At 57.9% G+C, this 26,512-nt stretch overlaps 3 protein-coding genes across 7 annotated transcripts in view; 2 read left to right on the top strand and 1 right to left on the bottom strand.

The window, feature by feature from the left end:
* Positions 1-14,768, top strand: part of GALNS (galactosamine (N-acetyl)-6-sulfatase) — a 49,913-nt gene extending 35,145 nt beyond the window's left edge. For 2 of the 5 annotated variants that reach the window (XM_066557738.1, XM_066557739.1), the window contains 2 exons: positions 1,819-1,936; positions 5,167-8,566. In XM_066557738.1, the coding sequence (XP_066413835.1) occupies positions 1,819-1,936; positions 5,167-5,253 (205 nt within the window). In that variant the 3' untranslated portion in view covers positions 5,254-8,566. Of the gene's footprint in view, positions 1-1,818; positions 1,937-5,166; positions 8,567-9,109; positions 10,319-12,540; positions 12,873-14,663 lie in introns of those variants that run through there. The other 3 variants (XR_010784344.1, XR_010784345.1, XR_010784343.1) reach the window with 3 other exon arrangements.
* On the top strand, positions 13,898-18,143 carry APRT (adenine phosphoribosyltransferase). The gene is made up of 5 exons (XM_066557740.1): positions 13,898-14,031; positions 14,664-14,767; positions 15,747-15,880; positions 16,676-16,754; positions 17,090-18,143. Exons 1-5 carry the CDS (start codon positions 13,952-13,954, stop codon positions 17,230-17,232), a joined length of 540 nt encoding a protein of 179 aa, XP_066413837.1. The 5' UTR covers positions 13,898-13,951; the 3' UTR covers positions 17,233-18,143.
* Positions 18,144-19,672: 1,529 nt separating this feature from the next.
* On the bottom strand, positions 19,673-24,517 carry CDT1 (chromatin licensing and DNA replication factor 1). The gene is made up of 10 exons (XM_066557569.1): positions 24,053-24,517; positions 23,504-23,668; positions 23,211-23,416; positions 22,801-22,995; positions 22,562-22,710; positions 22,213-22,316; positions 21,833-22,021; positions 21,251-21,385; positions 20,464-20,665; positions 19,673-20,382 (listed from the first exon to the last, which is right to left on the bottom strand). The coding sequence occupies exons 1-10, from the start codon at positions 24,419-24,421 to the stop codon at positions 20,219-20,221; spliced, it is 1,878 nt and encodes a 625-aa protein (XP_066413666.1). The 5' UTR covers positions 24,422-24,517; the 3' UTR covers positions 19,673-20,218.
* Between the last annotated feature and the right edge of the window lie 1,995 nt (positions 24,518-26,512).

Genomic DNA, 26,512 nt, shown 5'->3' with positions numbered 1-26,512 from the left:
TATCCCCATTTTACATGCAAATTCCAGGCACTCTTGCAGATTTTGTCTCAAAACGCACTTGCTTAGGGCTGGAGGCAGTTTTAACTCCTGTGCAGTCAGTAAATACTTCACAAATCCATGGATGTAGGATTTTGGGGCATGTTGTGGAGCTAAACAGGAATATCTGAGATAAAACTGAGCCATGGAGCCAAGGCAGGACCACCAACCTCCATGGAATGGGGATTTCCATGGGGTCAAGAAATGAAAACCAACCTCCATGGAGCAGGGATGGATGGATATTGGGAAGGAATTCCTGGCTGGGAGGGTGGGCAGGCCCTGGCACAGGTGCCCAGTGCAGCTGGGGCTGGGGCTGCTCCTGGATCCCTGGCAGTGCCCAAGGCCAGGCTGGACAGGGCTTGGAGCAGCCTGGGATAGACACAAGGTGTCCCTGCCATGGCAGGGGGTGGGATGAGATGGGTTTTAAATCTCCTCCCACCCAAAGATTGTCAGATCCTATGAAATTCCGGAGCTTCTCGGGATCCTGTGGATTTCAGGGTGGTCCTTAGCTCTGTCCAGGCAGCTGGGTGTGAGAGCAGCAGCTCCAGCTCCTCATCCCACCTTCCCTTCCTGCTCTCTATCAGCACAGCTCAGCCCAGCCCCACAATCAGCCTCTCCCTGGCTGCCTGCCCAGCTGGGATATTTATAGGGTTTACTGGAAACGCTTGGCACATCGCTGGCCTTCCAAATGTGATTGTTTTGCAAAGAAGGAAATTAGCTGGAGTGTGGGGCTGCTGGCCAGCCTGGCCTGGGAGCAGGGGGAGCCCGAGGTCAGGACCCAACTGCATTGTTTCTTTTATCTTCCAAGGAATTTGCCGCTCTCTGGGGGAGGGGGGGGGGGGGTTGGTGGTTTTTAAGCGACTCTTAACGTGATGGACAAAGAGAGATCTTTGTTAGGAATCCTGCTTTTTAGAAATACTTAAGATATTGGTGAAGTGCACCCTGAGCCACCCCAGCAAATAGCTGCTGGAGGAATCAGGTGGGTCAGGATCTGGTCATTATAAGCACGTTTTGGGGCATGGCAGATGGCTCCCAGCTTGGAATAATCAAGCTGTAGTGGAGGAATGTGGACGGGGCAGAACCTCAGCATTTTGTGGAATGGGGGAGGTATTCTCGTCTTGGACGAGGCCCTTCTATTCTTCTCTCTGTTTGCATAATTGTAGTTCATTTCCTTGGTGGTTGTGGAGTTTAACTGGCCCGGGGTTGTGTTTGAAACCCTTCCTGAGAACACTTGTAAGATAAAATACTGACATTCCCTTCTCTTCCCTGCACAAACGCCCCCGCCGGGGCAGTGTTCAGGAGAGCTCTTGGGAAAGGGGGGAGAGTGCGGGGAGCTGCTGACCTCAGGTGGGACACGCTGGAAGGGCTGCCTTGGGAAATTCCTGTCCTAAGCTGTCTGGGAAGGTGTTTGTCCTGTGTCTGGGAAGTGTCCCTGGATAATCATTGAAGGGACAACCAAGAAATGCTCTTTTATTTGCTGAGACAATTCCCTTGGGAGTCCACATGAGCTGCTAGCAGATCTGCACGAGGAGGAAACATTTGGGGTCCCTGGAGCAGCAGTGTGGGAGGCTGAGCTGCTCTGGAGCCAGGTGATTTCTGGGGAGGACAAGGCACTGCCATGCTCATTGCCCTCAGCAGAGCACCTGCACCCTGCCAGCCTGGATTCCATTCCCTGCAGAGCCCTGGGCAGCTGGCAGGGTGTTTGCACATCTCCTCCTCCTCCTCCTCCCTGGGGACACCAGAGGAAGCCCCAGCAGTAACCCCTGTGCTTTCCCCCTGCAGCTTTGCCAGTGAGGAGTACCAGCAGGCTGTGGAGCACATCTCAGGGCTGGTGCAGCAGCACAAGGCCACCCTGGTGCCAGGCCAGCCCCAGCTGAACGTGTGTGACCAGGCTGTCATGGTGAGTGCCTGAAGCACAAATGCATGGGGACTCCTTAGATTGAAATGCATTTTGTAAAGGTTTCACCAACTGTCAGTGGTGGGAAGGGATGGAGGAGAGATGCACAATTACCTGTTGGTGCCTTCCTTGCTTAGAGACAGGCCAGATCCTTCTTCTCCTTTCTAATCCCCTTCTGCAGTTCTCAAAACCCTGGAATTGTGGAATCCTGCAGTGGTTTGGGTGGGAAGGGACTTTAGAGCTCATCCAGCGCCACCCCTGCCATGGCAGGGACACCTCCCACCGTCCCAGGGTGCCCCAAGCCCTGCCCAGCCTGGCCTTGGGCACTGCCAGGGATCCAGGGGCAGCCCCAGCTGTGCCAGGGCCTGCCCACCCTGCCAGGGAACAATTCCCAATTCCCAATATCCCATCTAACCCTGCCCTCTTTGTTTTGAGTCTTCTAAGGGACTGTTCATTTTCAGTGATGTATCTTTGGTCTTGCTCTGTCTCCTCCAATTCCCCCATGCCTGAATTTTCCCAAGTCTTTATTGAAATTGAACTTTTTCAGTTCTGTTTTCTCTTTCAAGTCTCCTGTTGGAAAGTTACAGTTTGGCTTCCCTGTCAAGCACTGCTTGGTTTGTTGAGAACCTGGGAGAGGAACTGGATAATCTGGGGGAGGTTGTCACTTGACAGGAGGTTGTGGATCCGAGGGAATGTGTCTGTGGGCTGACAGACAAAATAGTAACAGGCAAAATCTTCTTACAGACAAAACCTTTTAACAGGCTGTTACAAAATAGCAACAGGCAAAATCTTCCTGATAATAAATAAATAAATAATCTCCTGAATCAGTCAGAACCTGCTGCCTCTGGTCTGTCACCAGCAAAGAGCTGTGTCCCCTCAGTAACAAGGCAAAGATCTCCCTTAGCTTTGTCCAATCTCTTTATTTTTGGATGTTAAATAGGAAAAAGATTTGAGGGCCCATTGTTTCTGTGTTGTTTTCTTTCCTCATTCAACTTTTCCCTTAATAAACACTGTTCTCTGCTCCTCTGGGACCTTTTGGATTCAGGCACTGTCCCTAGGGCCTGGCTGCTGCCAGAGGCAGCACTGCAAAGGCATTTCTTCCAAAACTGCCTCCCAAATGGAAGGGAGGGCTGAGGGGATCCTAGGCCCAGCAGAAATGTTTCAGTCCCAGCAGGAAACCCAGTGACTTTTCCAGGATAACTCCGTGGTCACTACCCCAAAATATCAGGCAGCAGATTGCTGCCTTTGAGAGCAGGAATGAAGCCAAGCAAAGCTTCAGGGAGTGATTACATTGCTGGGCTGGACTGGGGGCTGAATCTGCTTTTGGGGGATGCTGGGAGATAATTTACTGCCACTATCTCCTGTCAGCTGATGATTTGATAAGGGTGTTTGTTTGATGTGCTTGGGAGAGGGGAGGAGAATTGTCTTTACCTACACACAAAGTGTGTGGAAGTGTTCCAGGAAGTGTCCAAGCCACGGAGGGACAGGACAGGGAATGGCTCCCAGTGCCAGAGGGCAGGGCTGGGTGGGATCTTGGCAATGAGGAATTGTTCCCTGGCAGGGTGGGCAGGCCCTGGCACAGGTGCCCAGAGCAGCTGGGGCTGCCCCTGCATCCCTGGCAGTGCCCAAGGCCAGGCTGGACAGGGCTTGGGGCACCCTGGGACAGTGGGAGGTGTCCCTGCCGTGGCAGGGTGGCACTGGGTGGGCTTTGAGGTCCCTTCCCAGCCAGGCACTGCAGGATTCCAGGACAGCAGCTCAGGATCATTGTGCAGCTCCTGCAGAGCAGCGATGGGGGCAGGAGCAGGGAGGTGCTTGCAGCCCATCCGTGCTGGATCCCATTGTCCAGGGAGCTCCCCCAGGGGCAGCTCTGCTGGGTTTTCCTGCTGTGTAAGTGTGGGAGAAGCTGTTCTGCAGCTCGGGGCTGGCTCTGGCACTCGTGGTGTCCCCGGGGCTCCCAGCTCAGCCCAGCAGCGGGACCAGGGCTGCAGGAGGCAGCACAGACCCTTTATTGTTCTGCCTTTTCAAAAGAACAAACATTGCAGTTCATGTGTTCCTTTGGCTCTCAGTTCCTTCTGCAGAGTGCTCTGAATTGTCCAGCCGTGGCTGCACATTTTAAACCAGAGGAACAGAGATTTTCTGAATGATTTAGAAAACGACATTAATCGTTCAGAAAGCCTGTGGAGCCCTCGGTGCAGAGGTGTCTCCAGCACAGCTCCCTCTGGGTCTGCTCCTCTGCAGGAATTGCTGGTGTCTCACTGCCATCTGTTGTCAGCTCCATGGAACAAAAACCTGCTCCAGTGGTTTTTTTCCTGGGGTTGAGCATTTCTTTTCTGTAGGAATTTAGTTCCAAGAAAACAGAAATATTTGCAGGGTGAAAATCAGCAAATAAAAGGCAAGAGGTTGAACTGGCCTTTAATAGGGGACAGCAGGAATGTCCCATGGATGGACAGACCTGAGAGAGGGAGGCACAAAAGATTCCTGAAAGCAGAATGGGAAGTGTTATCTGCCCTTCCCATGACCACAATCCCAAATTTGTAATGGCAAAAACTTAATGAAATGAAAAATGTTCATCTATTCAAATTCCTTCCTCCATTAATCCCTCTGGAAGCTGAGGTTGGCAGTGGATCCTTTTTCTGTTCCACACATTCAGGTAGCTCAAGAAACATGGAAACAAGGCAAACAAATAGTTTTGGTGTGCAGGCACAGGAAGAGGTGTCTCAGGAATTCTTTCTGCTCCCTCTGCCCATCAAAACACTCATTAAAATACCAGCATTCTTATCTCTCTCACACCCTTGGCCTTGTGCTGCCTTTTGCCTCCTCAGCACGGTGCCTGGCTATTGCAGTGCTGAGAGTGGGATCTCCCCTGGGCTCCCAGGAGAACTGGGGGGTCACCAAAACCTCCTGCTCCGGTTCCTCTGTGCTGCCACAGGAGGGACAGGAGGGTCACCAGCATGCCCCAAGCTGGGCTGGGAGAGGCCAGGAAGGGCTGGAGTGTCCCAGCACAGGGAATCGTGCACGGCCCAGCATTTGCAGCCTTTCCCAGCTTTTATTTGAGCACTGTTTGGAGTGGGGAAGTTTATGAGCCCAGAGGCTTGGGCTGCAAGAGGAGTTTCATTTTTCAAGCAGCACATAAAAGTGTCTTTGTGAGGATCATAAAGAGCTGCTTGGGATGAGAGCTTAGCAGATACTTGGTGTGAATCATCTTTCTGTCTGTTTCTGTTTGTTTTTAACAGAATTGGGCCCCTCCAGGCTGTGAGAAGCTTGGGAAGTGCCTGAAAGCACCAGAGTCTGATCCTAAGAAATGCTCTTGGCCTCACTGATGGCTGCAGCCCTGCAGAGCTACCCAGAGGCAGCTGGACATGCAGTGTGCAATGCCTGCTCCTGTTGGCACTCCTGTTTACACAGGAAGGGTGTGATGTGTGCATGATATCATCACTTGCTCTTCCAAAAGGGCCAGTGTTTATATTCCTCATGCTCAGGGTTTAGCCTCTACTCCTCTCTTCCCCCAGCTCTTTCCCTAAATGGTAACTCCAGTGAGGATTGGGTCAGCTGGAAAAGCTCTCTGGACTCTGCCATCAGCTCCAAAATGCCCTGGATCTCTCCTGCTCCTTCCACCCAGCCTTGCTCACTCAGCTGCCCCAACAGGAGCCACGGGACAGGTCAGGAAACTCAGAGCTGCCAGAGAGCCCTGCCCAAACTGCCCATGTTTTGTTTGCCTGTAGCTTGTTGTTTTAACATTTCATTTCCATTGTGAACCCTGGACATCAACTTGTTTTTCCTTTCTCCCCAAATCTGTGAGCTCTGGGTGCAAACCAGGGATCCCTCCTGCTCACAGCTGAGGGCTTTGGAGCCAGGGAGAATGCTCTGAGTTCCTTCCATGTGTAGCTGCAAACATTCCCCAGGTCGTGGTTTCAGGAAAGGTGGGGGTTGTGTTCAGGTGAGGGTTGGATTGGGGTTACAGCCCCTGCCAGCCTGAAGGAGCCCCAGGAGAGCTGGAGAGGGAATTTGGGCAAGGGCCTGGAGGGACAGGACACAGGGAATGGCTTCCACTGCCAGAGGGCAGGGATGGATGGGATATGGGGAAGGAATTCCTCCTTGTAGGAGTGCTGAGGCCATGGCACAGGTGCCCAGAGCAGCTGTGGCTGCCCCTGCATCCCTGGAAGTGTCCAAGGCCAGGCTGGGCAGGGCTTGGAGCAGCCTGGGACAGTGGAAGTGGAGCTGCACTGGATGAGCTTTCAGGTCTTTTCCAGCCCAGACCATTCCAGGATTCTGTTGCCAATGGTTGCTGCAGGACATTTGTGGGGGTCAGGTGTTCATTTCAGGGCTTTCCTTCATTTCTGAAAATCTGGCTCTAAAGCTGCTCCAAGCCACGCTTCCCATCTGGTGCTCTGGGCTCAGAAATGCCCCTTGGCATCAGCCCTTCACTCTTGACCCCATTTCCAGCACATGCTCTCCCAGGAGTTCTCCTTGTGCAAACCTTCCCCAGCCTGGCTGTAGATCTCCTGGGGAACAGGAGCCTTTGCTCAATCCCACAGGGCAGATCCCTGCTCTGCCCTGGAGCCTGTTCCACACCCTTCCCTGTCTCCAATAAACCTGTCTGGAGCCAAACCAGCCTCCTCTGGGCCTTCAGGGCAGCAGCTGGAGGGAGCCTGAGCATGTTTGGGTTCAGACTGAGAGAGGGGAAGTTCAGGTTGGGTATAGGGAAGGAATTGTTCCTTGTGAGGGTGGGCAGGCCCTGGCACATGGTGCCCAGAGAAGCTTGGAGCAGTCTGGGCTGGTGGAAGGTGTCCCTGCCCATGGCAGGGGGTGGAGCAGGGTGAGCTTTTAGATCCCTTCCCACCCAAACCATTCCATGGTTCTCCATTTGTCCCTCCAACAGCTCCACTTCCACCCCTCCAGTGTTTTCCACAGCACAGGTGCCCTGTCTGTGTGATGTTGTGCTGATAGGAAAATCCAGGTGCTCTGTACCTGCAAACAGCTCAAACTCCTCCCCAGCTGGGCTTGGAGCTGCTGGAGAGCTCTGCCCTTGTGCCAGCTCCAGGCTCCAGCTGCTGGTTCCTACCCTCCTGTAATCCCAAACCCTCCCATTCCCCCATCCCATGCTTTATGTACCTCCATGGTAATTCCTGCTGTGTGTCCCATGCTGGATAATCCCATTAAACTGGAATGAGAACGGCCCTTGGGTCAGCTCTTGCTGTTGCACCTCTCAGAAATCCCAGCCAGCATTGCATGGATCCCTGCACATCCACAGGTGCCGTTTGTTTATAGCCCACATTTCTCAGGATGTTCCTGCTTGTCCTTCAAGTGTATCACGGCATTTCCAGCTCACCCATAACATTCCTCCTTGTTTAGACACAGCTCAAGGCTTGGGAGATGTGGCCAGCAGCTCCCTCAGAGGGGAGCTCAGGGCTGGCAGCAGTTGTGGGTCTGTCAGCACAGATAAAACCAGGAGCTCCCCGTTTGCTGGGGCTGCTCCAGCTCTGCTTTGGGGCTTCTCCATGTCCAGAGAAGGGAATGGAGCTGGGAAGGGGCTGGAGAATCCTGAGGGAGCTGGGAAGGGGCTGGGGAATCTTGAGGGAGCTGGGAAGGGAATGGAGAATCCTGAGGGAGCTGGGAAGGGAATGGAGAATCCTGAGGGAGCTGGGAAGGGAATGGAGAATCCTGAGGGACCTGGGAAGGGGCTCAGGAGAATCCTGAGGGAGCTGAGGGGCTCAGCCTGGAGCAAAGGAGGCTCAGGGGGCCCTCCTGGCTCTGCACAGCTCCTGCCAGGAGGGAACAGGGACAGGGACAGGAGCAGAGTTGTGCCAGGGGAGATTGAGGTTGAATATCAGGGAATTTTATTCATGGGAAGGGTGAAAAGCACTGGCACAGGGCAGTGGTGATATCCCCAGCCCTGAAGTGTTGAAACCCATGTGGATGTGGCATTGGGGTCACCGTGGTGCTGAGGGCTGGATTTGATCTCCGAGGTCTTTTCCAGCCTCAGTGGCTTTGATTGCACAGTTCTGTCCCTGGGGCTGTCAGAGCCCTGCATTCACTGTAAAACTCCACCAGAGGAGGGAGTCCATGGCTGCAGCTCCCTGGCAATCCTGACAGCCCTCAAATCCTTGCGAGGCAGCAGCCCTTGGTGGGGTTCTGTGCAGAGTTCCCCCAGGATCAGAGCTGGGCCTGGCCTGGCCACACTCCTCACTCCCCAGAATTTGCTCTGGCCACCTCCTCCCTGTCCCCTGCCTGCTGCTCCCTCCTCTGCTCTGTCTCAGCTGCCCTTTGGAACATCCTGCTTTGCCCCTGAACTTGCTCTGAGCAGCCACAGGGTTTGTCCCCCTCCCAGCACAGCAAAGCCTCATTCCTCATTCCTGGAGTAATCTCAGGACACTGATCCTGGAGGGAAACGTTGCACTTGAAAGCAAGTAAGTGAAGCCATGACGTGTCTGTTTAGAGTAAAAGGACACGAAGCAGATCATAAATTATCAGGGTTTAATGTGACAAAGCTTCTGCTTTAAATTTAAATAGGAATAGTTGTTTTACAGCTGGATAATAGGAGGAATTTTAAATGAATGCCTTTCCTAAAATTGTAGAGATTTAAAAGCAGTGAGGTGAAGAACTCATGAGGAAAAATAAACTAATTTATCAGCAGAGCAGTCTGTGATTTCACCTGTGAGCCAAGGGAGTGGCACCTTGCTTTGGGGCACTCTCCCAGATTCACCTCCTGGATCATGGCACTGATGGGGTTAAAAATAACTTGGTTTGTTTTCCTGGAATCATTTTTACCTGGATCAATCTCCCAGCCCACACGGTGCAGTTCAGAGGCTGGGGGGACCCAGGGCCAGCACAGGGGTGGGGATGGTGCCTGCAGCCCCCACTGCCCACTTGGGGCACAAAGTGGCCACATCTGCCCTTAAAAACCATCCTGAGCTGCAGCCCTGAAACTTCCCAGCTCGGGAACTGGGGCAGGAGTGGGGCTGGAGGGATTTCCTGCCCACTCAGGGACCTGCAGCAGCCAAACTGGTCTGGTGGTGGCCTCTGTTCTCCAGCAGAGACAGAAATGCCAAAGGAATGCTGAAGTTTGGGGCTGTGATGTTCCTTTCTTTATGTTTATTATGCTGAGCGCTAAAAGCTCCATCGCTTCCTGGCCTAAGAGTCCAAAGAATTTCTTTCTTGTCTTTAATTTCCAATTAGCTGAGCCTCTCAAGCCTCCCAGCTCTGCCCCTGAGGCTCTGTTATCATCCCACCCTCCGTGCAGAGAAGCTTCTGAAATGGATGGAACTAATAATGGTGGAGGAGCTCGGGCTGCACTTCAGGCTCTGGAGCCTTGAATTCAAATCCTGCAGCGACAAATGGATTATTTCCGTGGCAAATAGCTCCCTGGGGAGCAGCAATTTGGGGAGCTGAATGCTGGAACTGGGAAGCTGCAGATCAATTCCCAACACTTGGAGCCAAGGTTAATGCCCTGCAAACTGCCCTGAGTGCAGCAGTGAGGAGAGCATGGCCCTGCCTGGCCAAGGGGGCCTCAGGAATGTTCCAAGGGAAAATGGGGAATTCTGGAACCAGGGAAGTGAGTGAGTCCCATGGATTTGCTGGAAAAACCTGGGGGCTGTTCTGGGGCAGTCACAGTGGGATTTGACTACAAGAAGTGGAAGGAGGCTGTGGGACTTGGGACAGTGGCAGCTCCCATTCCTTCACCTCCAGCCCTTCCCAGACACCAGGGACAGCATCCCAAAATTCCTGTTTCACATCAAGGATCTCCTCAAGGTTGGACACTCTTATTCTCCCCAGTGACAACAGCTTTGAAATAACCCCATGAAAGAATTCCAGCAGCTCAAGAAGGACCTGTGGAAGGTGAGAACTGAACAGAGTTTGTGGGGGAGGAAGGTTTGGGGTGCTGGGAGGTGATTTCTGGCTGCAGAGTCCCCAGCAGCCTCTGGAGCACAGGGAGAAATCCCTCCCCAGGGACCCTGTCCTTGTCCTCAGCACTGGGAAACTTTACAAACTAAACACGCTTTTATTCTCTTAAGAGTTCCTTTGCTTGTTCAGCTTCCAAATAACTGTTCTGCAGTTAGAATGGCCTGTTTTCCATCTCTCCTAGCAGTTAGAATACTTGGAAATTGACTTTTCCTTTTGTTTTCTGGTAGCACTGGATGTTTTTCTATGTTATCAGGAGGTGACACTGTGGTGCCCCTTGAATTAAACTGTCAGGTTTTAAGAACAGCTCTAAGGGAAGAACTGCAATCCCATTTTGGGTTCTTTTCTCCTTTGGAAAATGGCTATTTTAAACACCAAGGCTCCATTTGCCTGTTTTCTTTATATTCCCTTCCACCATTTAAAGTTTTCTTGTTGCTTGAAGCCTAGTTGGGATTATATAAATCCTAAATAAAGGTGGATCCATAGCCAGAAGCTTGTGGTCTTTTAGGAGGGAGAAAAAGCCTCTGCCTTCCAGCTTCTGCAGAGAGGAAATCTGGCAGCTCAGAGGGCCTTTGTCCCTCTTGGAGTCACTTAACACCCTCTGGGTGACAGGAGCTTGGTAGCACAATTCCCAGCTGAAAGGGAGAGCAGATAAAAGCCAGCAGCGAGGAATTCCAGCCAAATCCATTAGTTCTGGATCAGACACAAAACCCAGGCTGGCCAGGGGAGAGAGAGGAGTTTTGTGTCTTCTCCAAGGGCCTGATCCAACCTGCTGCAGCAGGCAGGAGGTGCTGCCTTGGGCTCCCAGGGAGGCAGAGCTGGATCACTTTTTTTTTTTTCCTACGCTTTTCCCTGTTTTAGGGGGACAAAACCAGGTCTGAGGCTTCCATCCCAAGCCCAGGATCTGGCTGGGGAGCTGCATTCTTCTGGTGTTGAAATAAGTTATTTCAAATTTGTTGTTGGGTTTTTTTGGGTTTTGTTTTTTTTTTTAAGGGTTTAAAGTGCATGAGTTTCCTCAGCTGAGATTGAAACATTCCAGTGGATTTGCAGGGAATTTTTTGTGCTCGTTTTCCCTCGTGGAAGGGGGATGTTGAAATTCGGGGCATTTTGTTCCACTTCACACTGAAGTGTTAAAATCCTGAACGGAACAGAAACTTCCAGGCTCAGCACAGCTCTTTAATTGCCTGGTTAAGCTGATTAAAGTCAGTTCCCAGGCTTTTACATTCCCAGTTTCTGTGCTCCCTGGCTAATAACACCTCTGCTATCAGGATCTCAAAGCACTTTTAAATCACTGATGGTGTCCAGAAAAGAGCAAAGCCAGAGTTCCCTGGGGGGATGCAGATTCCAGGTGCTGATTCCTCTGCCAGGCACGGAGCACTCAGAGCCACGAGCGGATGTGGAGTCACCTCCCGGGTGATATTCCAGAGCCCTTTGACATCACATTTGGAAAGGGGTCCTAGGAAAGTTCTTTGCAGATGGAAATTGCAGTAGGAGTCAGCAGTGTTGTTTGAAAGGTGGAACAATCACAGGGAAAACTGATTTCCTTGGGGTGTTCCAGTCCAGTGTGTGCTGGTGGGTGCAGTTGGAATCCTTGGAGATGGGGGATAAATGAGGAGTCCAACAGGAATCTCAGGAATGTTGTCTTTTAACCATGGTTTCTGGCAGCTGGGTCACTGCAAGTCCAGTTTGGTGGAACCTCTGTGCCCTTCCCAGCAGAGCAGATGGGGACAGACTGATCCCACATCCAGGAGGGGAGCACTCAGTGGGGGCACTCAGCAGCTCATCCCGCTGAAGGTTTGCCAGGGCTTGCTTGGGATGAGAGGCCTGGGAACCTCACTCAGCCTCCAGGGCAATGTGGTGGAGTCTCCTGCAGCGAGGGTGGGATCGTGGGGGGGTCACAAACAGGACAGGGGTGACACAGACCCCCTCGTTCCAGCCCCTCCGTTAGTGAGAGGCAGAAGCAGAGCTGCCTGGCAGGCTGTAAAGATCCTTTTTCCCAGGAAATAAACTCCTGCTTATTTATTTCCACGAGTAGGCAGATAAATTCCATCAGCAATTCCATCTGCCAGGAAGAAGAGGAGTTGCTGGAACAGCTCCTTGTCCAGTGCTGTGCTGTAAGGTCAGCAGAGGAACCCGTCCAGCTCCCCTGCAAGGCCCTGTCCTTCCTTCCTCCCCCTTTGCTGCCCTGCAACAGCTGCCCAAGAGGATCCTTCTGGTGCCAAAGAGATAATCTGAGTTCAGGGAAAGTCTCAGTTTGTGGGGGAATGGTTGTGGAGGGAGCACGCGCTGGCTCTGGCAGCAGAGGGAGTTAACCTTAACAGGAGTTGGGGTTGTGCAGCCTCAGCAGCTCCAGGGGGACCTGAGGGCTCTGTCCAGTGCCTGGAGAGGCTCTGAGAGAGCTGGACAGGGACTGGGGACAAGGGCCAGGGTAAGGGGGAATGGCTGCCCCAGAGGGCAGGGTTAGATGGGATATAAGGGAGAAATTCCTCCCTGGGAGGGTGGGCAGGCCCTGGCACAGGGTGCCCAGAGAAGGGTCCAAGGCCAGCCTGGACAGGGCTTGGGGCACCCTGGGACAGTGGAAGTGTCCCTGCCATGGCAGGGGCTCTCCAGAGGGTGTGGGTGAAGTTTTTCCCAGTCACAGCTCTCGGCAGCAAACACTGACCTCAGCCAGGGGTGTCACAGGCTCCAACTGCTTCTGCTTTCCACAGCGAGCCGTGCCTGGATGGGTTTGGAGCAGATCCAAGGTGTATTTGCTAATGGAAGAGGAGATCTGAACTCATTTGGTGGATTTTGCATGGCCAAACAACATTCAGCACCAGGAGATGGGAGATGGGAGCTGTGGGAGCTCCCTGCCCTGCCCAGGGCTCGGTGACACCAGGAGCTGTTGGAGGACCTGGGGCTGTGTTATTGTCCCTCATCCCAACCAACGAGTTTAACAAACACTGAACGACTCCAGGAGTTCACACGAGGTGATGAGGAATGGGAAAGCAGGAAACAGTGGAGTCCTGAGGAGTTTGCTGTCTGTGTTGTGCTGAGCAGGGTGAGGGCATGCAAATGGAACCCCCAGGCAGGGAGCACCTTTCTGAGGCTGGGGTCAGGCAGGGAAATCCAGCTCCACATGGAGCAGGTCCCTGGGAGCTCTTCAGAGGGGAGCCTGGGGCTCCATCCACTGCTGTGCCAGGGCTCCATGGCCCTGGGAAGTGCAGCTCCATGTGCCAAGGTACCAGGGCTCCATGGCCCTGGGAAGTGCAGCTCCATGCACCAGGGTTATCAGAGCTCCATGGCCCTGGGAATTGCAGCTCCGTGCACCAGGGTTATCAGAGCTCTATGCACGGGGAGATTTGGGCTCTGTGCATGAAGTGTCAGAGCTCCACACACTGGGGGTATCAGTGCCTCGTGTCCTGGGGTACCAGACCTTCTCTGGGGGGCTGGGGGCTCTGGGATAGCTCCATGTCTGGAGTATCAGACCTCCTTGCACCAGGAATCTGGGGCTCTGTGCATGGGGATACCAGAGTTCCGTGTGCCGGGGGGGTGATGCTCTATGATCCAGCGTACCAGAGCTCCAAATTCCGGGGGGACTGGGGCTCAATGCCGTGGGGTACCAGAAGCCCAAATACGGGGTGGACTGGGGCTCAATGCTCTGGGATACCGGAGCTCCAAATACCGGAGGGACTGGGGCTCCAATGCCCCGGGGTGCCAGAGCCCCAAATACCGGGGGTATGGATGCTCAATTCCCCGGGGTACCGGAGCCCCAAATACCGAGGGGCTGGGGCTCCGGTACCCCGGGATACCGGAGCCCAGATACTGGGGGCATGGATGCTCCGCACTCCGGGGTACCGGAGCCCCAAATATCGGGGGGACCAGGGCTCAATGCCCCGGGGTACCGGAGCTCCAAACAGCGGGGGGACTGATGCTCAATGCTGCGGGATACCGGAGCTCCAAGCACCGGGGGCACGGATGCTCCATGCCCCGCAGTCCCACACACCCGCAGGTCCCCAGGCCACAGCCGCTCCCTGCCCCGGTGCCCGCCCGCTCCGGTACCGCCCCCGTCCCGCCCCGCCCGGCCCGTTCCGGCCTGCGGGGAGCGGAGCGGCGGCAGCTGCGCACGGCGGGGCCGCCATGAGCGACGAGCGGCTGCGCCGGGTGCGCGACCGCGTCCGGCCCTTCCCGGACTTCCCCGAGCCCGGCGTGCTGTTCCGGTGAGACCGGGACGGGAACGGGATGGGACGGGAAAGGGATGGGACGGGGACGGGATGGGATCGGGGAGGAAACTGGGGTTGGAACCAGGACAGGGCATGGGGCCGGGGATGGAGGCAGGACCAGGGCTGGAAGTGGGGATGGGAGCAGGGCTGGAGCCGGGCCGGGGACTCGCTGCCAGCTCCTGTCCGCGCTGCCCATCCCTGGCCCCGGCAGCACCAGGCAGGGCCCTTTCCCGGGCTCGGGAGCCTTTCCTGGGCCCGGGAACCTTCCCTGGGATCAGGAACCTTCCCTGGGGTCAGGAGCCTTCCCCTGGGATCAGGAGCCTTCCCCTGGGCTCAGGAGCTTTCCCTGGGATCAGGAACCTTCCCTGGGATCAGGAGCCTTCCCCTGGGCTCAGGAGCTTTCCCTGGGATCAGGAGCCTTCCCCTGGGCTCAGGAGCTTTCCCTGGGATCAGGAACCTTCCCTGGGATCAGGAGCCTTCCCCTGGGCTCAGGAGCTTTCCCTGGGCTTGGGAGCCTCCCCTGGGATCAGGAACCTTCCCCAGGCCCAGGAGCCTCCCCTGATCTCGGGAGCTGAGCATTTCCAGAGCAGCCCCGCAGGTGCCTCACCCCCTGCCCTCCCTCGTTGCAGGGATATCAGCCCCTTGCTGAAGGATCCTGTGGCCTTCAGGACTTTGATTGATCTTCTGGAGGATCATGTGAGGGCGTCTTTCCCAAAAATCGACTTCATTGTGGGTGAGTGCTGGTTGAACAGCCCTGAGCAGTGTGTCCCGGGTGGGAAGTGTGGGGTGGCCCTTGGGGAATGTTGTAGCCCTTGGACACAGAAGTCAGCTGAACATTGGCCTTTGTCACAAGGTAACACCAGGACAGTTTCTACCCTTCACCTCCTGCTGTGGTTTTCTGAAATGCTGGTGTGGGATGTGGCAGGTGCCCTTTGACACTTCTGTGCCAGTTGTATAATTCATTGTTAAAAAGGAGGGGGCACACAGAGCCTGCAGTGTCCCCACGCTGTCCCCAGGGCAGGCAGGCCCTGTCCCAGCTGGTTTCCCTCAGGGAGCCTTTCAAGGCCAGCACAAACGGCCTTGGTGGCCAGAACACCTCAGCTCACCTGGCCAGGTGCTGAGGAAGAGGAAGGCAGTGCTTGGGCTGGGCCACAGCCAAAGGGGCACAGACCAGACCTGGCCCAGGTGAGATAAGTGAAGTCTGCCCAGAGGTGCAGAGTTCCTGCTCATGTGGCTGGACTGATACCAGGGCCCTGCTGCCTTTATCTCTAAGGAAAAAGGTCAGAGGGGAGGGAAATGGGCTCTTAGGGCCAGCAGCAGCAAATGTGGGTGAGAACAGGAGTGTGGGCTGTGATTTCAACCCTCAGCAGTGACTTGAAGAGCAAATTGCTTTTAGAATGGGAGGATAAAACAAGGGGGTTGTGCCAAGACCCTCCCCCAGTGAAATGGCTCCAGTCTGAGTGATGGGACAAGAGGAAAAGGCCTCAGGTTGTACCTGGGGGGGGGTTAGGTTGGGTATCAGGGAATATTAATTCCCTGAGAGGGTGTGAGGTGTTGGGACCGGCTGCCCAGGGCAGCAGTGGAGTCACCATTCCAAAAAACACGTGGATGTGGCCTTGTCTGGGAAATGGTTGGACTTGATGGTGTTGGAGGCGTTTTCCAAGGTGAATGATTCCTGATTGCCTGATTGCCTGTTCCTGCTGTGCCCCCAGGCCTGGACTCCCGGGGGTTCCTCATCGGGACCCCCCTGGCGCAGAGGTTGGGCATCGGCTTCGTGCCCGTGCGGAAAAAGGGGAAACTGCCTGGTGCCACTGAATCCATCTCCTACAGCCTGGAATACGGCAAGGCAAGGCCTGGGAGCAGCAGGGCTCACACTGGGGGTCCAGGGGGGCTAAACCCGCGGGGAGGGGGTCCCAGGCTGGGTTCTGATGACCTGGCACCAGCCCTGGGAGCGGCGCTGAGCCGCGGCCGCTCCGTTTGTGCCCACGGGTGATGTTCGGTGCTGTGCTGTGATTCTTCTCAGGGGGGTGGTGCTCAGACCTGGTGCTAAATGGCTTTCTTTGGCTTGAATCCAGGGGCATGACCACGGAGAGTGTCCCCCACTCTGGCAGTAAGTGCTGTAAGTCAGAGCTGTCCCGCATGGCTTCCCCCATCCCGCCCCGTAACCCGCGGCTGCTCCGGGGGCTGAGCCTCAGCCTGTGCTACTCCCACTAGGAACTAACAGCAGCAGAACCCCCAAAGCCAGGCCTAAGCCATGAGGATTGTTTGGGCCAACTGAGCTCATGTGACGCATCCAAACAGGTGCCAGTTTGGATCTGGCTCTAGGCAGAGCTCCCCAGTGCATGACAGGAGATTTTCCTTGCTGGAGAGCTGCTCTGGGATAAGATTCCACCATAACTCACACGATGAAAGTTCAGGATCTTGGTGTGCCAGCAGGTTGGCCCAGCAATCCCCTCCCTGCTCTGTGTTTCTGTGGCGCTCCCCTGTAGCTGGAATTTGTGGGGGTTTTTGGGATTTTAGGTGCTGAGTGTTTATGCTGATGTCTCTGAGGACTTGTCTGTGTTCCAGCATGAACCAGCAGCTCGTGAGGGGCTTCTCTCCAAGGCCACACTAAACCAAAGCTGCTCTTTGCTCCCTGCAGGCTGAGCTGGAAGTCCAGAGCGATGCTGTGGAGCCAGGACAGAAAGTGGTGATTGTGGATGACCTGCTGGCAACTGGAGGTGAGGGAAGCACGAGTGATCCTGTACACCTGAGTGCATGCAATCATGGAATGGCTGGGGGGGATAAATCTGGAGGTGAGGGAAGCACGAGTGATCCTGTACACCTGTGTGCATGCAATCATGGAATGGCTGGGGGGATAAATCCCATCCAGCCCCACCCCTGCCATGGCAGGGACACCTCCCACTGTCCCAGGCTGCTCCAAGCCCCATCCAGCCTGGCCTTGGGGACTGCCAGGGGTATCCACACCTCTCTGTACCCTCAGCCTGGCAGCAGCAGGGGTGGCTGTGGGGTGGGGGTGCCCCTGGAGTGAGGATGTTTCTGCTCCCCTCCACAGGTACCATGCGTGCTGCCTGCGAGCTGCTGAAGAGGCTGAAGGCTGAAATCCTGGAGTGCCTGGTGATCATAGAGCTGAAAGCCCTGAAAGGGTCAGAAAAGCTCAACTCCATCCCTTTCTACTCCCTGCTGCAGTATGACTGAGCAGCAGCAGGGAGGAGGGAGCACTGGGAACAAGTCTGGGGCTGTGTGTAGTGACTGGCTGTCACAGGGGGGTGGGGAGGGGGTTAAACACAGGTTTTGAGCATGGCCAGATGCTCTTCAATCCTAAATTTCCCAAGCACTGTGTTGAGTGTAGTGATCCCTTTTGGAGTTCATCCTTTCAGGAAGAACAGGCAGATTGACTGGGGGGGATGGAGACCAAGATGCAGCTTCTCTGAATCTGTGGTTTTTAGGAGACCAAAGTGACAATATTGCTGCTGAGGCAGGAGAGCTCTGCCAGGGCACCAGCATCCCCTGGGCTGGGCTGTCAGCCTCCAAGGAACCTGCTAAAAAATTCCCAAAGAAACACAGGAGATGGGCAAAAAGCAATTATTTCTGTAAAGGACAAATCCTGCTGTATTTGACCTCGGGATGGGCTGGTGCTCTGTGCTGTCACTCACACCAGAATAAGCTGCTCTTACACCAGGGCTGTGCTTGTTCAGGAGAACGAGGTGCCTGCTGTGTCCTTAAATCAGGATGGTGCTGCTGTGGGATGAGCCCAGTCAGTGTTTTCCTTCCCTGGACACCACAGGCTCCTTTTGTTCAGCACAATTCCCCATCTCCTGCACCACATCCCACTCCTGTGCTGCTGCTTCCCCTCTGCTGGGCCATCAGAGCCTGCCCTGGTGGGAGTTTGGTGCCAGGTGAGGCCCCAGGAGAGGTGTTGCAGTGGTCTCAGGTGTGTGAGGGGGGGTTAGACATGCTTCCTCCACCACGGTTCAGTTTGCTCACAGCTAAATCCCTGTGTGCCAAAACTTCCACAAGCCTGAAACCATCAGGGACTGTGTCCCTGGCCCAGCAGGGACTGGACTCACGGGTTAAAATAAACATTGATGTATTTTTATATTTCCTAAGCTGTCTCAGAGCTGTTCTTGCAGTGGCTGAAGCCGTGAATGACCCATGGCAGTGTCTCCCTGCAGCCCCAGCTGGTCAGTGGGGCAAGGCTGTGCTGTGAGCTCTCCCTTATCCCCCAAATGCTTGGAATTGTTTCCCAGGGAGCATTCAGGTACCTTTTCTTTACTTTGCACCCACCTCTGGCTGCAGAGGCTTGGTCAGCTCAGCTCCCCTTCCCCATCCAGCACCTGGGGCCACCTCCCAGCCAGCCCCATCCACTTGGAAGGACCATTCCAGCTATTTCCATCCCCATCTCCTGAAAAGCCCCTTCAGCACTGCTCAGTTTGCACTGAGGAACACAATTCCCTGGGCACCAGGCTGCCCCAGGGGAGCCAGGGCAGGCAGCACCTCACAGCCTTGGCACCAGGACAGAGTCCCTGCTGCGGGGGAGGAGGGAAAATCAATTCCACCCTAGAGAGCCATGGAAAGCAGCTGCGTGCCGGGGAAGCAGCGTCAGCCCCGCCAGTGCCAGCAGGTGACATCAGGGAACGTGGGGACGGTGCCTTGGCCCTGGCTGGGCTGCCAGCAGCCCCTGATGTCATCTGCTTGGGGAGACCAGGCTGGGCAGGGGCGGCTTCCAGGTGAGAGAAGGGTTTTGTCCCGAGGAGCAGGAGGGTTTCGTCCCGAGGAGCAGGAGGGTTTCGTCCCGAGGAGCAGGAGGGTTTCGTCCCGAGGAGCAGAACAGGAGCTGGCTGGGAGCTCTCCTGGGATGTGAGTGTGGCTGCCAGCTGCTGATTCCAGCTCCTTTCCAGTCCTGCTCCACTCCAGCTGCTGCAATCCAGCTCTTTCCCACCGCAGTGAGGTCCCTGAGCGTGGCTGAGAGCCCAGCCTGCCTCAGGAGCCCCCAGCCTCACACCCAGCCCCTGGACTAAGGTTAAGCCCTTCTCCTCCTCCTTGGAAACTGGGCACAGCTGGGCTGCACAGGCAAGCAGGGGCCTGGAGGAGGAGGAAGAGGAGGAAGGCCTCTTGCTCCCTCAGGAAGTGCTGTGGGATCTCAGCTGCTGCCAGACTCCAGCCCAGCACTTAAGGTGAGGAATCTGCCCAAGAGCAGCGTGGGATGAGAGGATGAGGGAGCCCCCTCTCCCTGCAGGTCCCTGGTGTCCCCAGCTCCAGCCAGGCTTGGGGAGCAGTGTGAGGTGTGCCTGACACGGCCCTGGGCAGCTCCCACCCCGACCTGGGCACAGAGCCAGCCCAGCACCTCTGTATCATCCTCACTCTCTTTGTCCCTCTTCCCAAGCCACTTCAGCCTGAGTGGCCTGGGACTTCCCCTGGGAAAAACCAACCCTGGATCCCTGTCAGCCCTGCCTGCCCCTGTCCCTGCAGCAGCTGCTCCCCCAGCCCCATCTACAAAAGCTGCATTCAGCTCCCTGCAAACCCACGCTCACTTTTTCCAGTGAGTTTTTCTCCAGGAGCTGGATGAGGAGCCAGCCCTTCCCGGCGCCAATTGCCATGGAGAACCACGAGACAGGCAGCAAGGAAGAGCACTGGGTTAACACAAGTCAACTATATTTAAAACATTTAATACAAATGTGTTTTGACAAGTCCTGCAGTTGTTTCCAGTGAGGACTGGAAGATGCGTTTTCCCTCCCTTAAAAACACAACGAGGCCCGAAGCTCCAGAAACATCAATTTGTGACTTTTTCTCACACTCCTTCCTGCCTGTCACCCTCTCAGCCTGCCCTGTTCTGCCTTCACCCCACCAGGACCCAGTTAATGGAAGAAACCTCTGAAATTGGACCTTCAGGAGACCCCTCATGCATTGAACCTTCAGGAGAACCAGAAAAGGGAGAAGAAAAGGTTCCTCAGAGGTTAGGGTTGCTTTCATCACCACCCCAGGACATGGGATTGCTCCAGGACTAGGGGACCTACACTCCTCACAGCTCCCACCACAGGATCAGTTAAATTAAGGCATTTTGCCCTTCCTCAAGCCACCCGAGGACGAGCCTCCCTCCAGCCCACCCCAGAACCCAGAGCGCTGTCGGGATTTGCTACATTCGAGGAGATTGCACAGAAAAAACCCCAGCCCTGAGGGGAGCTCAGAGGGCTCCAGCCTCCTTGGCCGCCTTGTTGAGCCTCTCGGTGACGAGGCCCAGGTCCTTCTCTTTGTCCAGCTTGACGTAGACGTCGGTCCTGAGGGCGTGGACGCCCACCCAGTCGGGCAGGAGCTCCGCAAAGAGCCGCACGTGTTTCTCCATCTCACCTGCAGCCGGGAGCAGCGGGGTCAGCACTGGGCTCCCCACAGCCCCTTCCTCCTCCCGCAGAGACCCCCCAAAATCCCTACCTGGTGCCACCAGCTCGGGGCAGCTGTCAGCCAGGCGGGTGCAGAGCAGCTCCATGCTGAGCGCCGGCTTCTTCTCGGCCACGAAGACGCCGCGCAGGAGGCGCGCCATGGCCGGCAGCCGCGCCAGCCGCGCCGCCCGCTGCTCCTGCCGCGCGTCCCGCGTCAGCAGCGCCGCCAGCCGCGCCGCCTCCTTCGCCCGCACCTGACACAGGGACACCCACCCTGAGCGCGGGCAGCGCCCCCAGGGGACGGGCTGGGCACGGGCAGCACCCCCAGGGGATGGGCTGGGCACAGGGAGCATCCCCCAGGGGATGGGCTGGGCACAGGGAGCATCCCCCAGGGGACGGGCTGGGCACGGGCAGCGCCCCCAGGGGATGGGCTGGGCACGGGGAGCATCCCCCAGGGGACGGGCTGGGCACGGGCAGCACCCCCAGGGGACGGGCTGGGCACGGGCAGCACCCTCAGCCCCAGCACAGAGCGACTCACCCGCTCCAGCAGCCCCTGGGACACCCACCCTGAGCGCGGGAAGCGCCCCCAGGGGACGGGCTGGGCACGGGCAGTGCCCCCAGGGGATGGGCTGAGTACAGGGAGCACCCCCAGGGGATGGGCTGGGCACCCCCAGGGGACGGGCTGGGCACGGGCAGCACCCCCAGGGGACGGGCTGGGCACGGGCAGCACCCTCAGCCCCAGCACAGAGCGACTCACCCACTCCAGCAGCCCCTGGGACACCCACCCTGAGCACGGGCAGCGCCCCCAGCCCCGTGTGAGGCCCAGCACAGTGACTCACCCGCTCCAGCAGCCCCTGGGACACCCCTCTGAGTGCGCTGGAGGTGCTGGCAGGGGCTGGGGCTTTGGAAAGTGCTGGCTCCCCCGCACTGGCTTCGGCCGTTCTGAGGGCCAGGTTGGCAAGAGCTTTTTCCATCTGCTCATGTGGAAGAGGGAGGAGGAGTTGGGTTACAGTTCAGGCTGGAGGAAGGAGAAGTTTCCCCTCTGCCGCCCCCGCTGTCACCCGGCAGCCCAGTGATCCTGATCCATCCTGCCTGCACACAGGAGCTTGGGGGGCTTCATAGAATGGTCTGGGTGAGAAAGGACCTGGAAGCTCTTCTCATTTGCAGCCCCCTGCCATGGCAGCGACACCTTCCACTAGCCCAGGTTGTTCCAAACCCCAATGTCCAGCCTGGCCATGGGCACTTCCAGGGCTCCAGGGGCAGCCACAGCTTCTCTGGGCACCCTGTGCCAGGGCCTGCCCACCCTCCCAGCCAGGAATTCCTTCCCAATATCTCATCTAACCCTGCCCTCTGGCAGTGGGAAGCCACCCACACCTTCCCAGAGGTGGCACAGACAGAGCCAGCCCCTGGCCCTGGCTCACCTTGGGGCTCAGCATCCCCCGGGCCGTGCTCAGCACCTCCTGGGCCGTGCTCAGCCTGTCCTCCTGCGGCGGCCGCGGCAGCTCCGCGGGGCTGATGTCTGGCACCTCATCCACGTTGAAGCGGGGATGCCACCGGGTCAGCTTCTCCTCTGGCACCACCATGGGAGGGCTGAGGGCAGCCAGGAATGCCTGGAGAAGGGTGAGAGCTGTGTCATGGCACCAGGAATGCAGAGGCAGCCACTGCCCTGCGCTCCCAGCACAGCTTGGTGACACAGGGAGCGAATTCAGAGCCCGCCTCCAAGAGGAACCTCTGTGTCCTTCAGCCTGGATGGCACCAGTGACAACCCCAGAGCAGGCAGGGGGTGCCAGGTGCCCCTCACCTTGTGGTGCTCCCTGACAATGTTGACCAGGTTGCGGTGGAATTCCCTCCGGCGCTCCAGCAGCCGCGACGCCGACAGGTGCGGGCGCCCATCCACCTTCTCCTCTGCCAGGAGGGACACGAGTGTCACCCACAGAGCCCAGCAGGGCACAAACCACGGCAGCCTCGGGAAGGACAGGACCAGAGCCCTGCCATGGAGCTGAGTCGCTGCCTCAGGACGTTCTCCCTCCTGTCCCAAACCTGTTTCCCACTTCCAACACGTTCAGGGGATCCATTTAATGGACCAAGCAGAGCATCCCTATGGATTCAGGGATCAGCCAGGACTGAGCATACCCCAAAACCATCCATACCTTCCCCCAGGACTGGCTCCAGCGTGAGCTGATACTCAGACTTCTTCTTCCCGCCGCTGCCGAAGGTGGGGACGTTCTTCTCCTGGCGCAGCCGGTACGAGCTGGGATACACAGCCTTGATCTGCCCCAGGTGCTGCTCCTCAAACTGCCTGTGACAGCACCACAGGGGTTGGGAACGCCCAGAGCTGCAGCTGGGACCCCGAAAGGGGCTGCTGGGACCCCGAAAGGGGCCAGCTCACCTGCGCATCATGTCCTGCACGCCCTGCTTGACCTTGGCGAAGGTGACGGTCTCGGCGCGGTTGAAGAGCATCCCGGTGATGGTGTCCACGCTGCGGAACATCTCTGCCAGCACCCGGAACTTGTAGGGCAGCGTCAGCCCCGGGGGCAGCTCCTGGGCCAGCGTGTGGAACCGCTGGTACGCCGGGGGCTTCTGCCTGCGGGGAAGGACAGGACGGGGTCAGGGCCCTGCTGCTGACACCGTGCCCGCCTCCCACCCCATCCCAAAGCCCTTCTCTGGGGTGGTACTGGGGTCACGTCACCTGTGACATTGGTGTCACAACGCTCAGAGTCCCCGCAGCCCTCAGACCCCCGCAAAACCACTTCAGGGCTGTGGCAGCCCCCTCAAACCCCCCCTGCAGCTGCTCCTCACCCGGTCTCTGCCCCCGGAGCTGCTGCCCCGGTGTCCCCAGCCCCGGTGTCCCCGGTGGCCGCTCTCCTCTGCCGGACGCGCAGCTCCAGCTGCCGCACACGCTCCAGGCGGCTCCGCAGGTCACTGCTGGTCCCGCTGGGGACAGAGGGGACCTGGCCCGGCACCTTCATCCTCTGTAGGCGGCCCTGCAGCTCGGCCACGTCCTCCTGGGCAGGGAGGGGACACAGGGTCAGAGCGGGACACGCGGCACCGAATCCACCCGCGCCGGGAGCAGAGCCGGGATCAGCCCGTACCCGCTGCAGGCGCCGGGCCGGCCCCGGGGATCCTGGGCTGGGCTCTGTCCCCGTGTCCTGCCCACGGCACGGGGAGCCGCTGGTGCTGGCCGGGGGAGACGCGGCCGGGTCCCGTGACAGCGGTGTCGGGGGTCGAGGAGTGGCCAGAGGCGAGGAGCTGGTGGCCTGCAAGAGAGAGGAGAGTTAGGGACTGTCCGGGGAGCTCACCCACCCTTCCCCTGTGCCCCCCGAAGTCTTGCACGGGGAGGGGGAGCCATAGAAGCGTCTGCAATAGGGACAGGGGGCAAGCCCGGGGGGCTGAAGGGGGCGAATTGTGGGGTTCGTGCACTTGGGGCAGTCTGGGTTCCGGGTGAGGGGGGGATTGTGAATCAGGAGAAGGAGAGGCAAGTTTGGGGGATCCTGCACGGGGAAAAGGGATCGAACGCGGGGCTGTTGTTTTCTGGTTCCACACGCACCCATCCGCTCCCCCACCCCTTTATCCTCCCCCATCCCATTTCAGGGCCGCATCGCAGAGGAAGCGGCGCATCCCCGACCCCGCCATCTCCCTACCGCTCCCGGAGACCCCGGCTGCGCATCCCGGGGCAGCTCCAGCCTCTTCCGCGCTGACTTCCCGCTCGGTTCCCCGAGCCGGGCCCCGACCGGCGACCCCGCTTCCATCTCCCGGCGGCTCCGTTTCCTGCCCGCCAGGCCCCGCAGCGCCGGGGAGCCCCCGCGGGCCGGGGTGCGCGGCGAGCCGGGCAGCGGCAGCGAGCGGCCGCTGAGCCCCGCCGGGACACCATCCTTCTCCTCCTCCTCCTCCCGGTGCACCGGGGAACCGGCGAGGGCGGCCTTGAGCAGGCGGCCGCCGCTGCGCTTGCCCAGGGCTCCGGTGGTCCCTTTTGTTTGGCCGAAGAAGTCGGTGAGGCGGAGCTGGGCCATGGCCACGGTCCTGGTCGCGGTCCCGGTTCCGATCTCGGTTCCGATCCCGGTCCCGGTTCTGATCCCGATCCCGATCCCGATCCCAGGAACACGTGGGGCCGGTCCCGCGCGCTTCTCTCTTGGCGGGAGCCCGCGCGCCGAGGCCCCGCCCACCGGGGGGCGGGCAGCGGTCACGTGATGCGGGTTTGGCGCCACTCGGCTCTTAAAGGGGCCGCGCCCCTCGGAGCGGTGCTGCACGTGGGGGTCCGGGGGGACCGGGACAGCTCCAGGGGGGACCGGGACAGCTCCGGGGGACGGGGGGCTCCGGCCTCGCTGGGTCTGGGACCAGCTGAAGCGCCATGGGCAGGGATGGAGGTTGCCAACCCCGGCTGGGGCCGATGGGGGAAAAGCTGGGAACTTCCATTGGAATTGTGCTGGTGGTCACCTCCTGATCTGCTCTTCCCAGTGCACGTGGGGCCAATATCTGACTTGGAGCTCCATGGTGGCATGGGGACCCTCCAGGGTGCAGCCATGGGAACGAGAGGCTGTGGGGCACCTGCGTTGTCCCCCTGCCTGCCATTCCCTGCCCTGTGCTGTTGGCAGTGCCCGGAGCTGGGAGAAGCCTCTGGCCCATCACTGCCGGACCAGGCACTCAGCCGTGCCCACAGCACTTTATGGAGCCTCATGTGCCTCCCCCATCCCTCGTAAAACCTGAGTGAGGCTGGCAGAGTGCAGCAGGGCCGGATCCAGGCGGGCAGGGCAAGGCTCTGGGGTGCCATTCCCGGTGCCCATTTGCTTCCACAGCCTCCATTCCCTGCCTGGCTGCACGTGCTCGGGGCTGCTGCGGGTGCTGCACCACCCTTTCCTGGATCCCTTCTGGTTGGGGGTGCAGTGGGGTGTGGGCAGGGGCAATTCCCATCTCCAAACATGGTGTTAGTGCTGAACTTCATGTCTTGGTGCTGACCAGTGTTTCATTTACACGAGCAGCTCCCTCCAGATCCCAGTGCCGAGGGTGGAAGCAGCTGAATCCCCGTGATAAGGATGCTGCCACAAGGGGCTGTGCCCACTGAACCCGTGGATCCACACACTGGGGGCCATCAGACCCATCCTGGGGAGCCATCAGGCCCATCCTGTGCCCACTGAACCCATGGATCCACACACTGGGGGCCATCAGGCCCATCCTGCTTTGGGGGTTCTGGGTGGGCAGGGGTGCTTGGATGGGGCTTGGGCACATTTGGGGTGGGGAGAAGAGGCCCTGGAATTCTGGAGGGAGCTCAGGAGAGAGTGGGGAGCAGTCTGGCAGTGTGCCAGCTGGATGCCAGTTCATGAACCATGTTGGGAAAACAAGCTCAGGGGAGCCAAGGAATGTGGAGAATTTCATGGGCTGATGGTTCCTGTTGGAGGCTGGTGGTTACCAGCACTGCCAGGTGTCACCAGCCACACTGCCCATGCCACCAGCTGTGCCTGGCACCTGCCCACTGGGATTTGGGGTGGGATTTGGGACTGAGACAGCCCAGCTCCAGGTGTGACCTGGGCCCCCAATTCCATGGGGGTATGGGTCTGCATCTGGCTCTGCAGTAGGCACTGAGCTCTGGGAATGTGGGACTGTGGGTCCAGCTCCAGGAACAGGGGATCAGTCCCCAGTGCCAGGGATCATGGACCCAGCTCCAGGAACAGGGGATCATTCCGCAGTGCCAGGGATCATGGACCCAGCTCCAGGAACACAGAATGATTCCCCAGTGCCAGGGATCATGGACCCAGCTCCACGGCTGCACATCAACCCCTCCCAAGCTCCCTGCTCCATGCAGCAGCTCTGAGCCCTGGTATCAACAACAAACATTCAACAAAAACAAGTTCTGACTTCTTCATTTCATTTTTGGACAAAACAAACACGAAGCACATCTGCTTATCTTTCTTTCCTTTTTTTTTTTTCCTTTTTTTAGTCGATTTTTTTTTCCCCCGACCGCAAAAAGCGGAACCCGGGGGGTTGCGGGGCCCGTGCTGAGCCCGGACAACTCGTGTCAGCGGCGGGAGCGGCGGGCGCGGTGCCGGCGGGCGGCGCTGGGGCCGCGCCGGCCCCGCGGGTGGGGGGCGGGCGGTGCCGCTTTATAA

The sequence above is a fragment of the Molothrus aeneus genome, chromosome 11 (assembly GCF_037042795.1).
Source record: "Molothrus aeneus isolate 106 chromosome 11, BPBGC_Maene_1.0, whole genome shotgun sequence".
Taxonomy (NCBI): domain Eukaryota; kingdom Metazoa; phylum Chordata; class Aves; order Passeriformes; family Icteridae; genus Molothrus; species Molothrus aeneus.
This window is presented reverse-complemented; position numbering and strand designations above follow the sequence as displayed.

What these genes read in the sequence shown, in the direction of transcription:
- APRT (XM_066557740.1), top strand. Translation starts at nt 13,952, where the DNA reads ATGAGCGACGAGCGGCTGCGCCGGGTGCGCGACCGCGTCCGGCCCTTC. An exon ending in GAGCCCGGCGTGCTGTTCCG is followed by an intron (nt 14,032 to 14,663) that starts GTGAGACCGGGA and finishes CCCTCGTTGCAG; the next exon opens with GGATATCAGCCCCTTGCTGA. An exon ending in TGACCTGCTGGCAACTGGAG is followed by an intron (nt 16,755 to 17,089) that starts GTGAGGGAAGCA and finishes TCCCCTCCACAG; the next exon opens with GTACCATGCGTGCTGCCTGC.
- CDT1 (XM_066557569.1), bottom strand. Translation starts at nt 24,421, where the DNA reads ATGGCCCAGCTCCGCCTCACCGACTTCTTCGGCCAAACAAAAGGGACC. An exon ending in TTGTCAGGGAGCACCACAAG is followed by an intron (nt 22,022 to 22,212) that starts GTGAGGGGCACC and finishes ACCCTTCTCCAG; the next exon opens with GCATTCCTGGCTGCCCTCAG. An exon ending in CCCCGAGCTGGTGGCACCAG is followed by an intron (nt 20,383 to 20,463) that starts GTAGGGATTTTG and finishes TCCCGGCTGCAG; the next exon opens with GTGAGATGGAGAAACACGTG.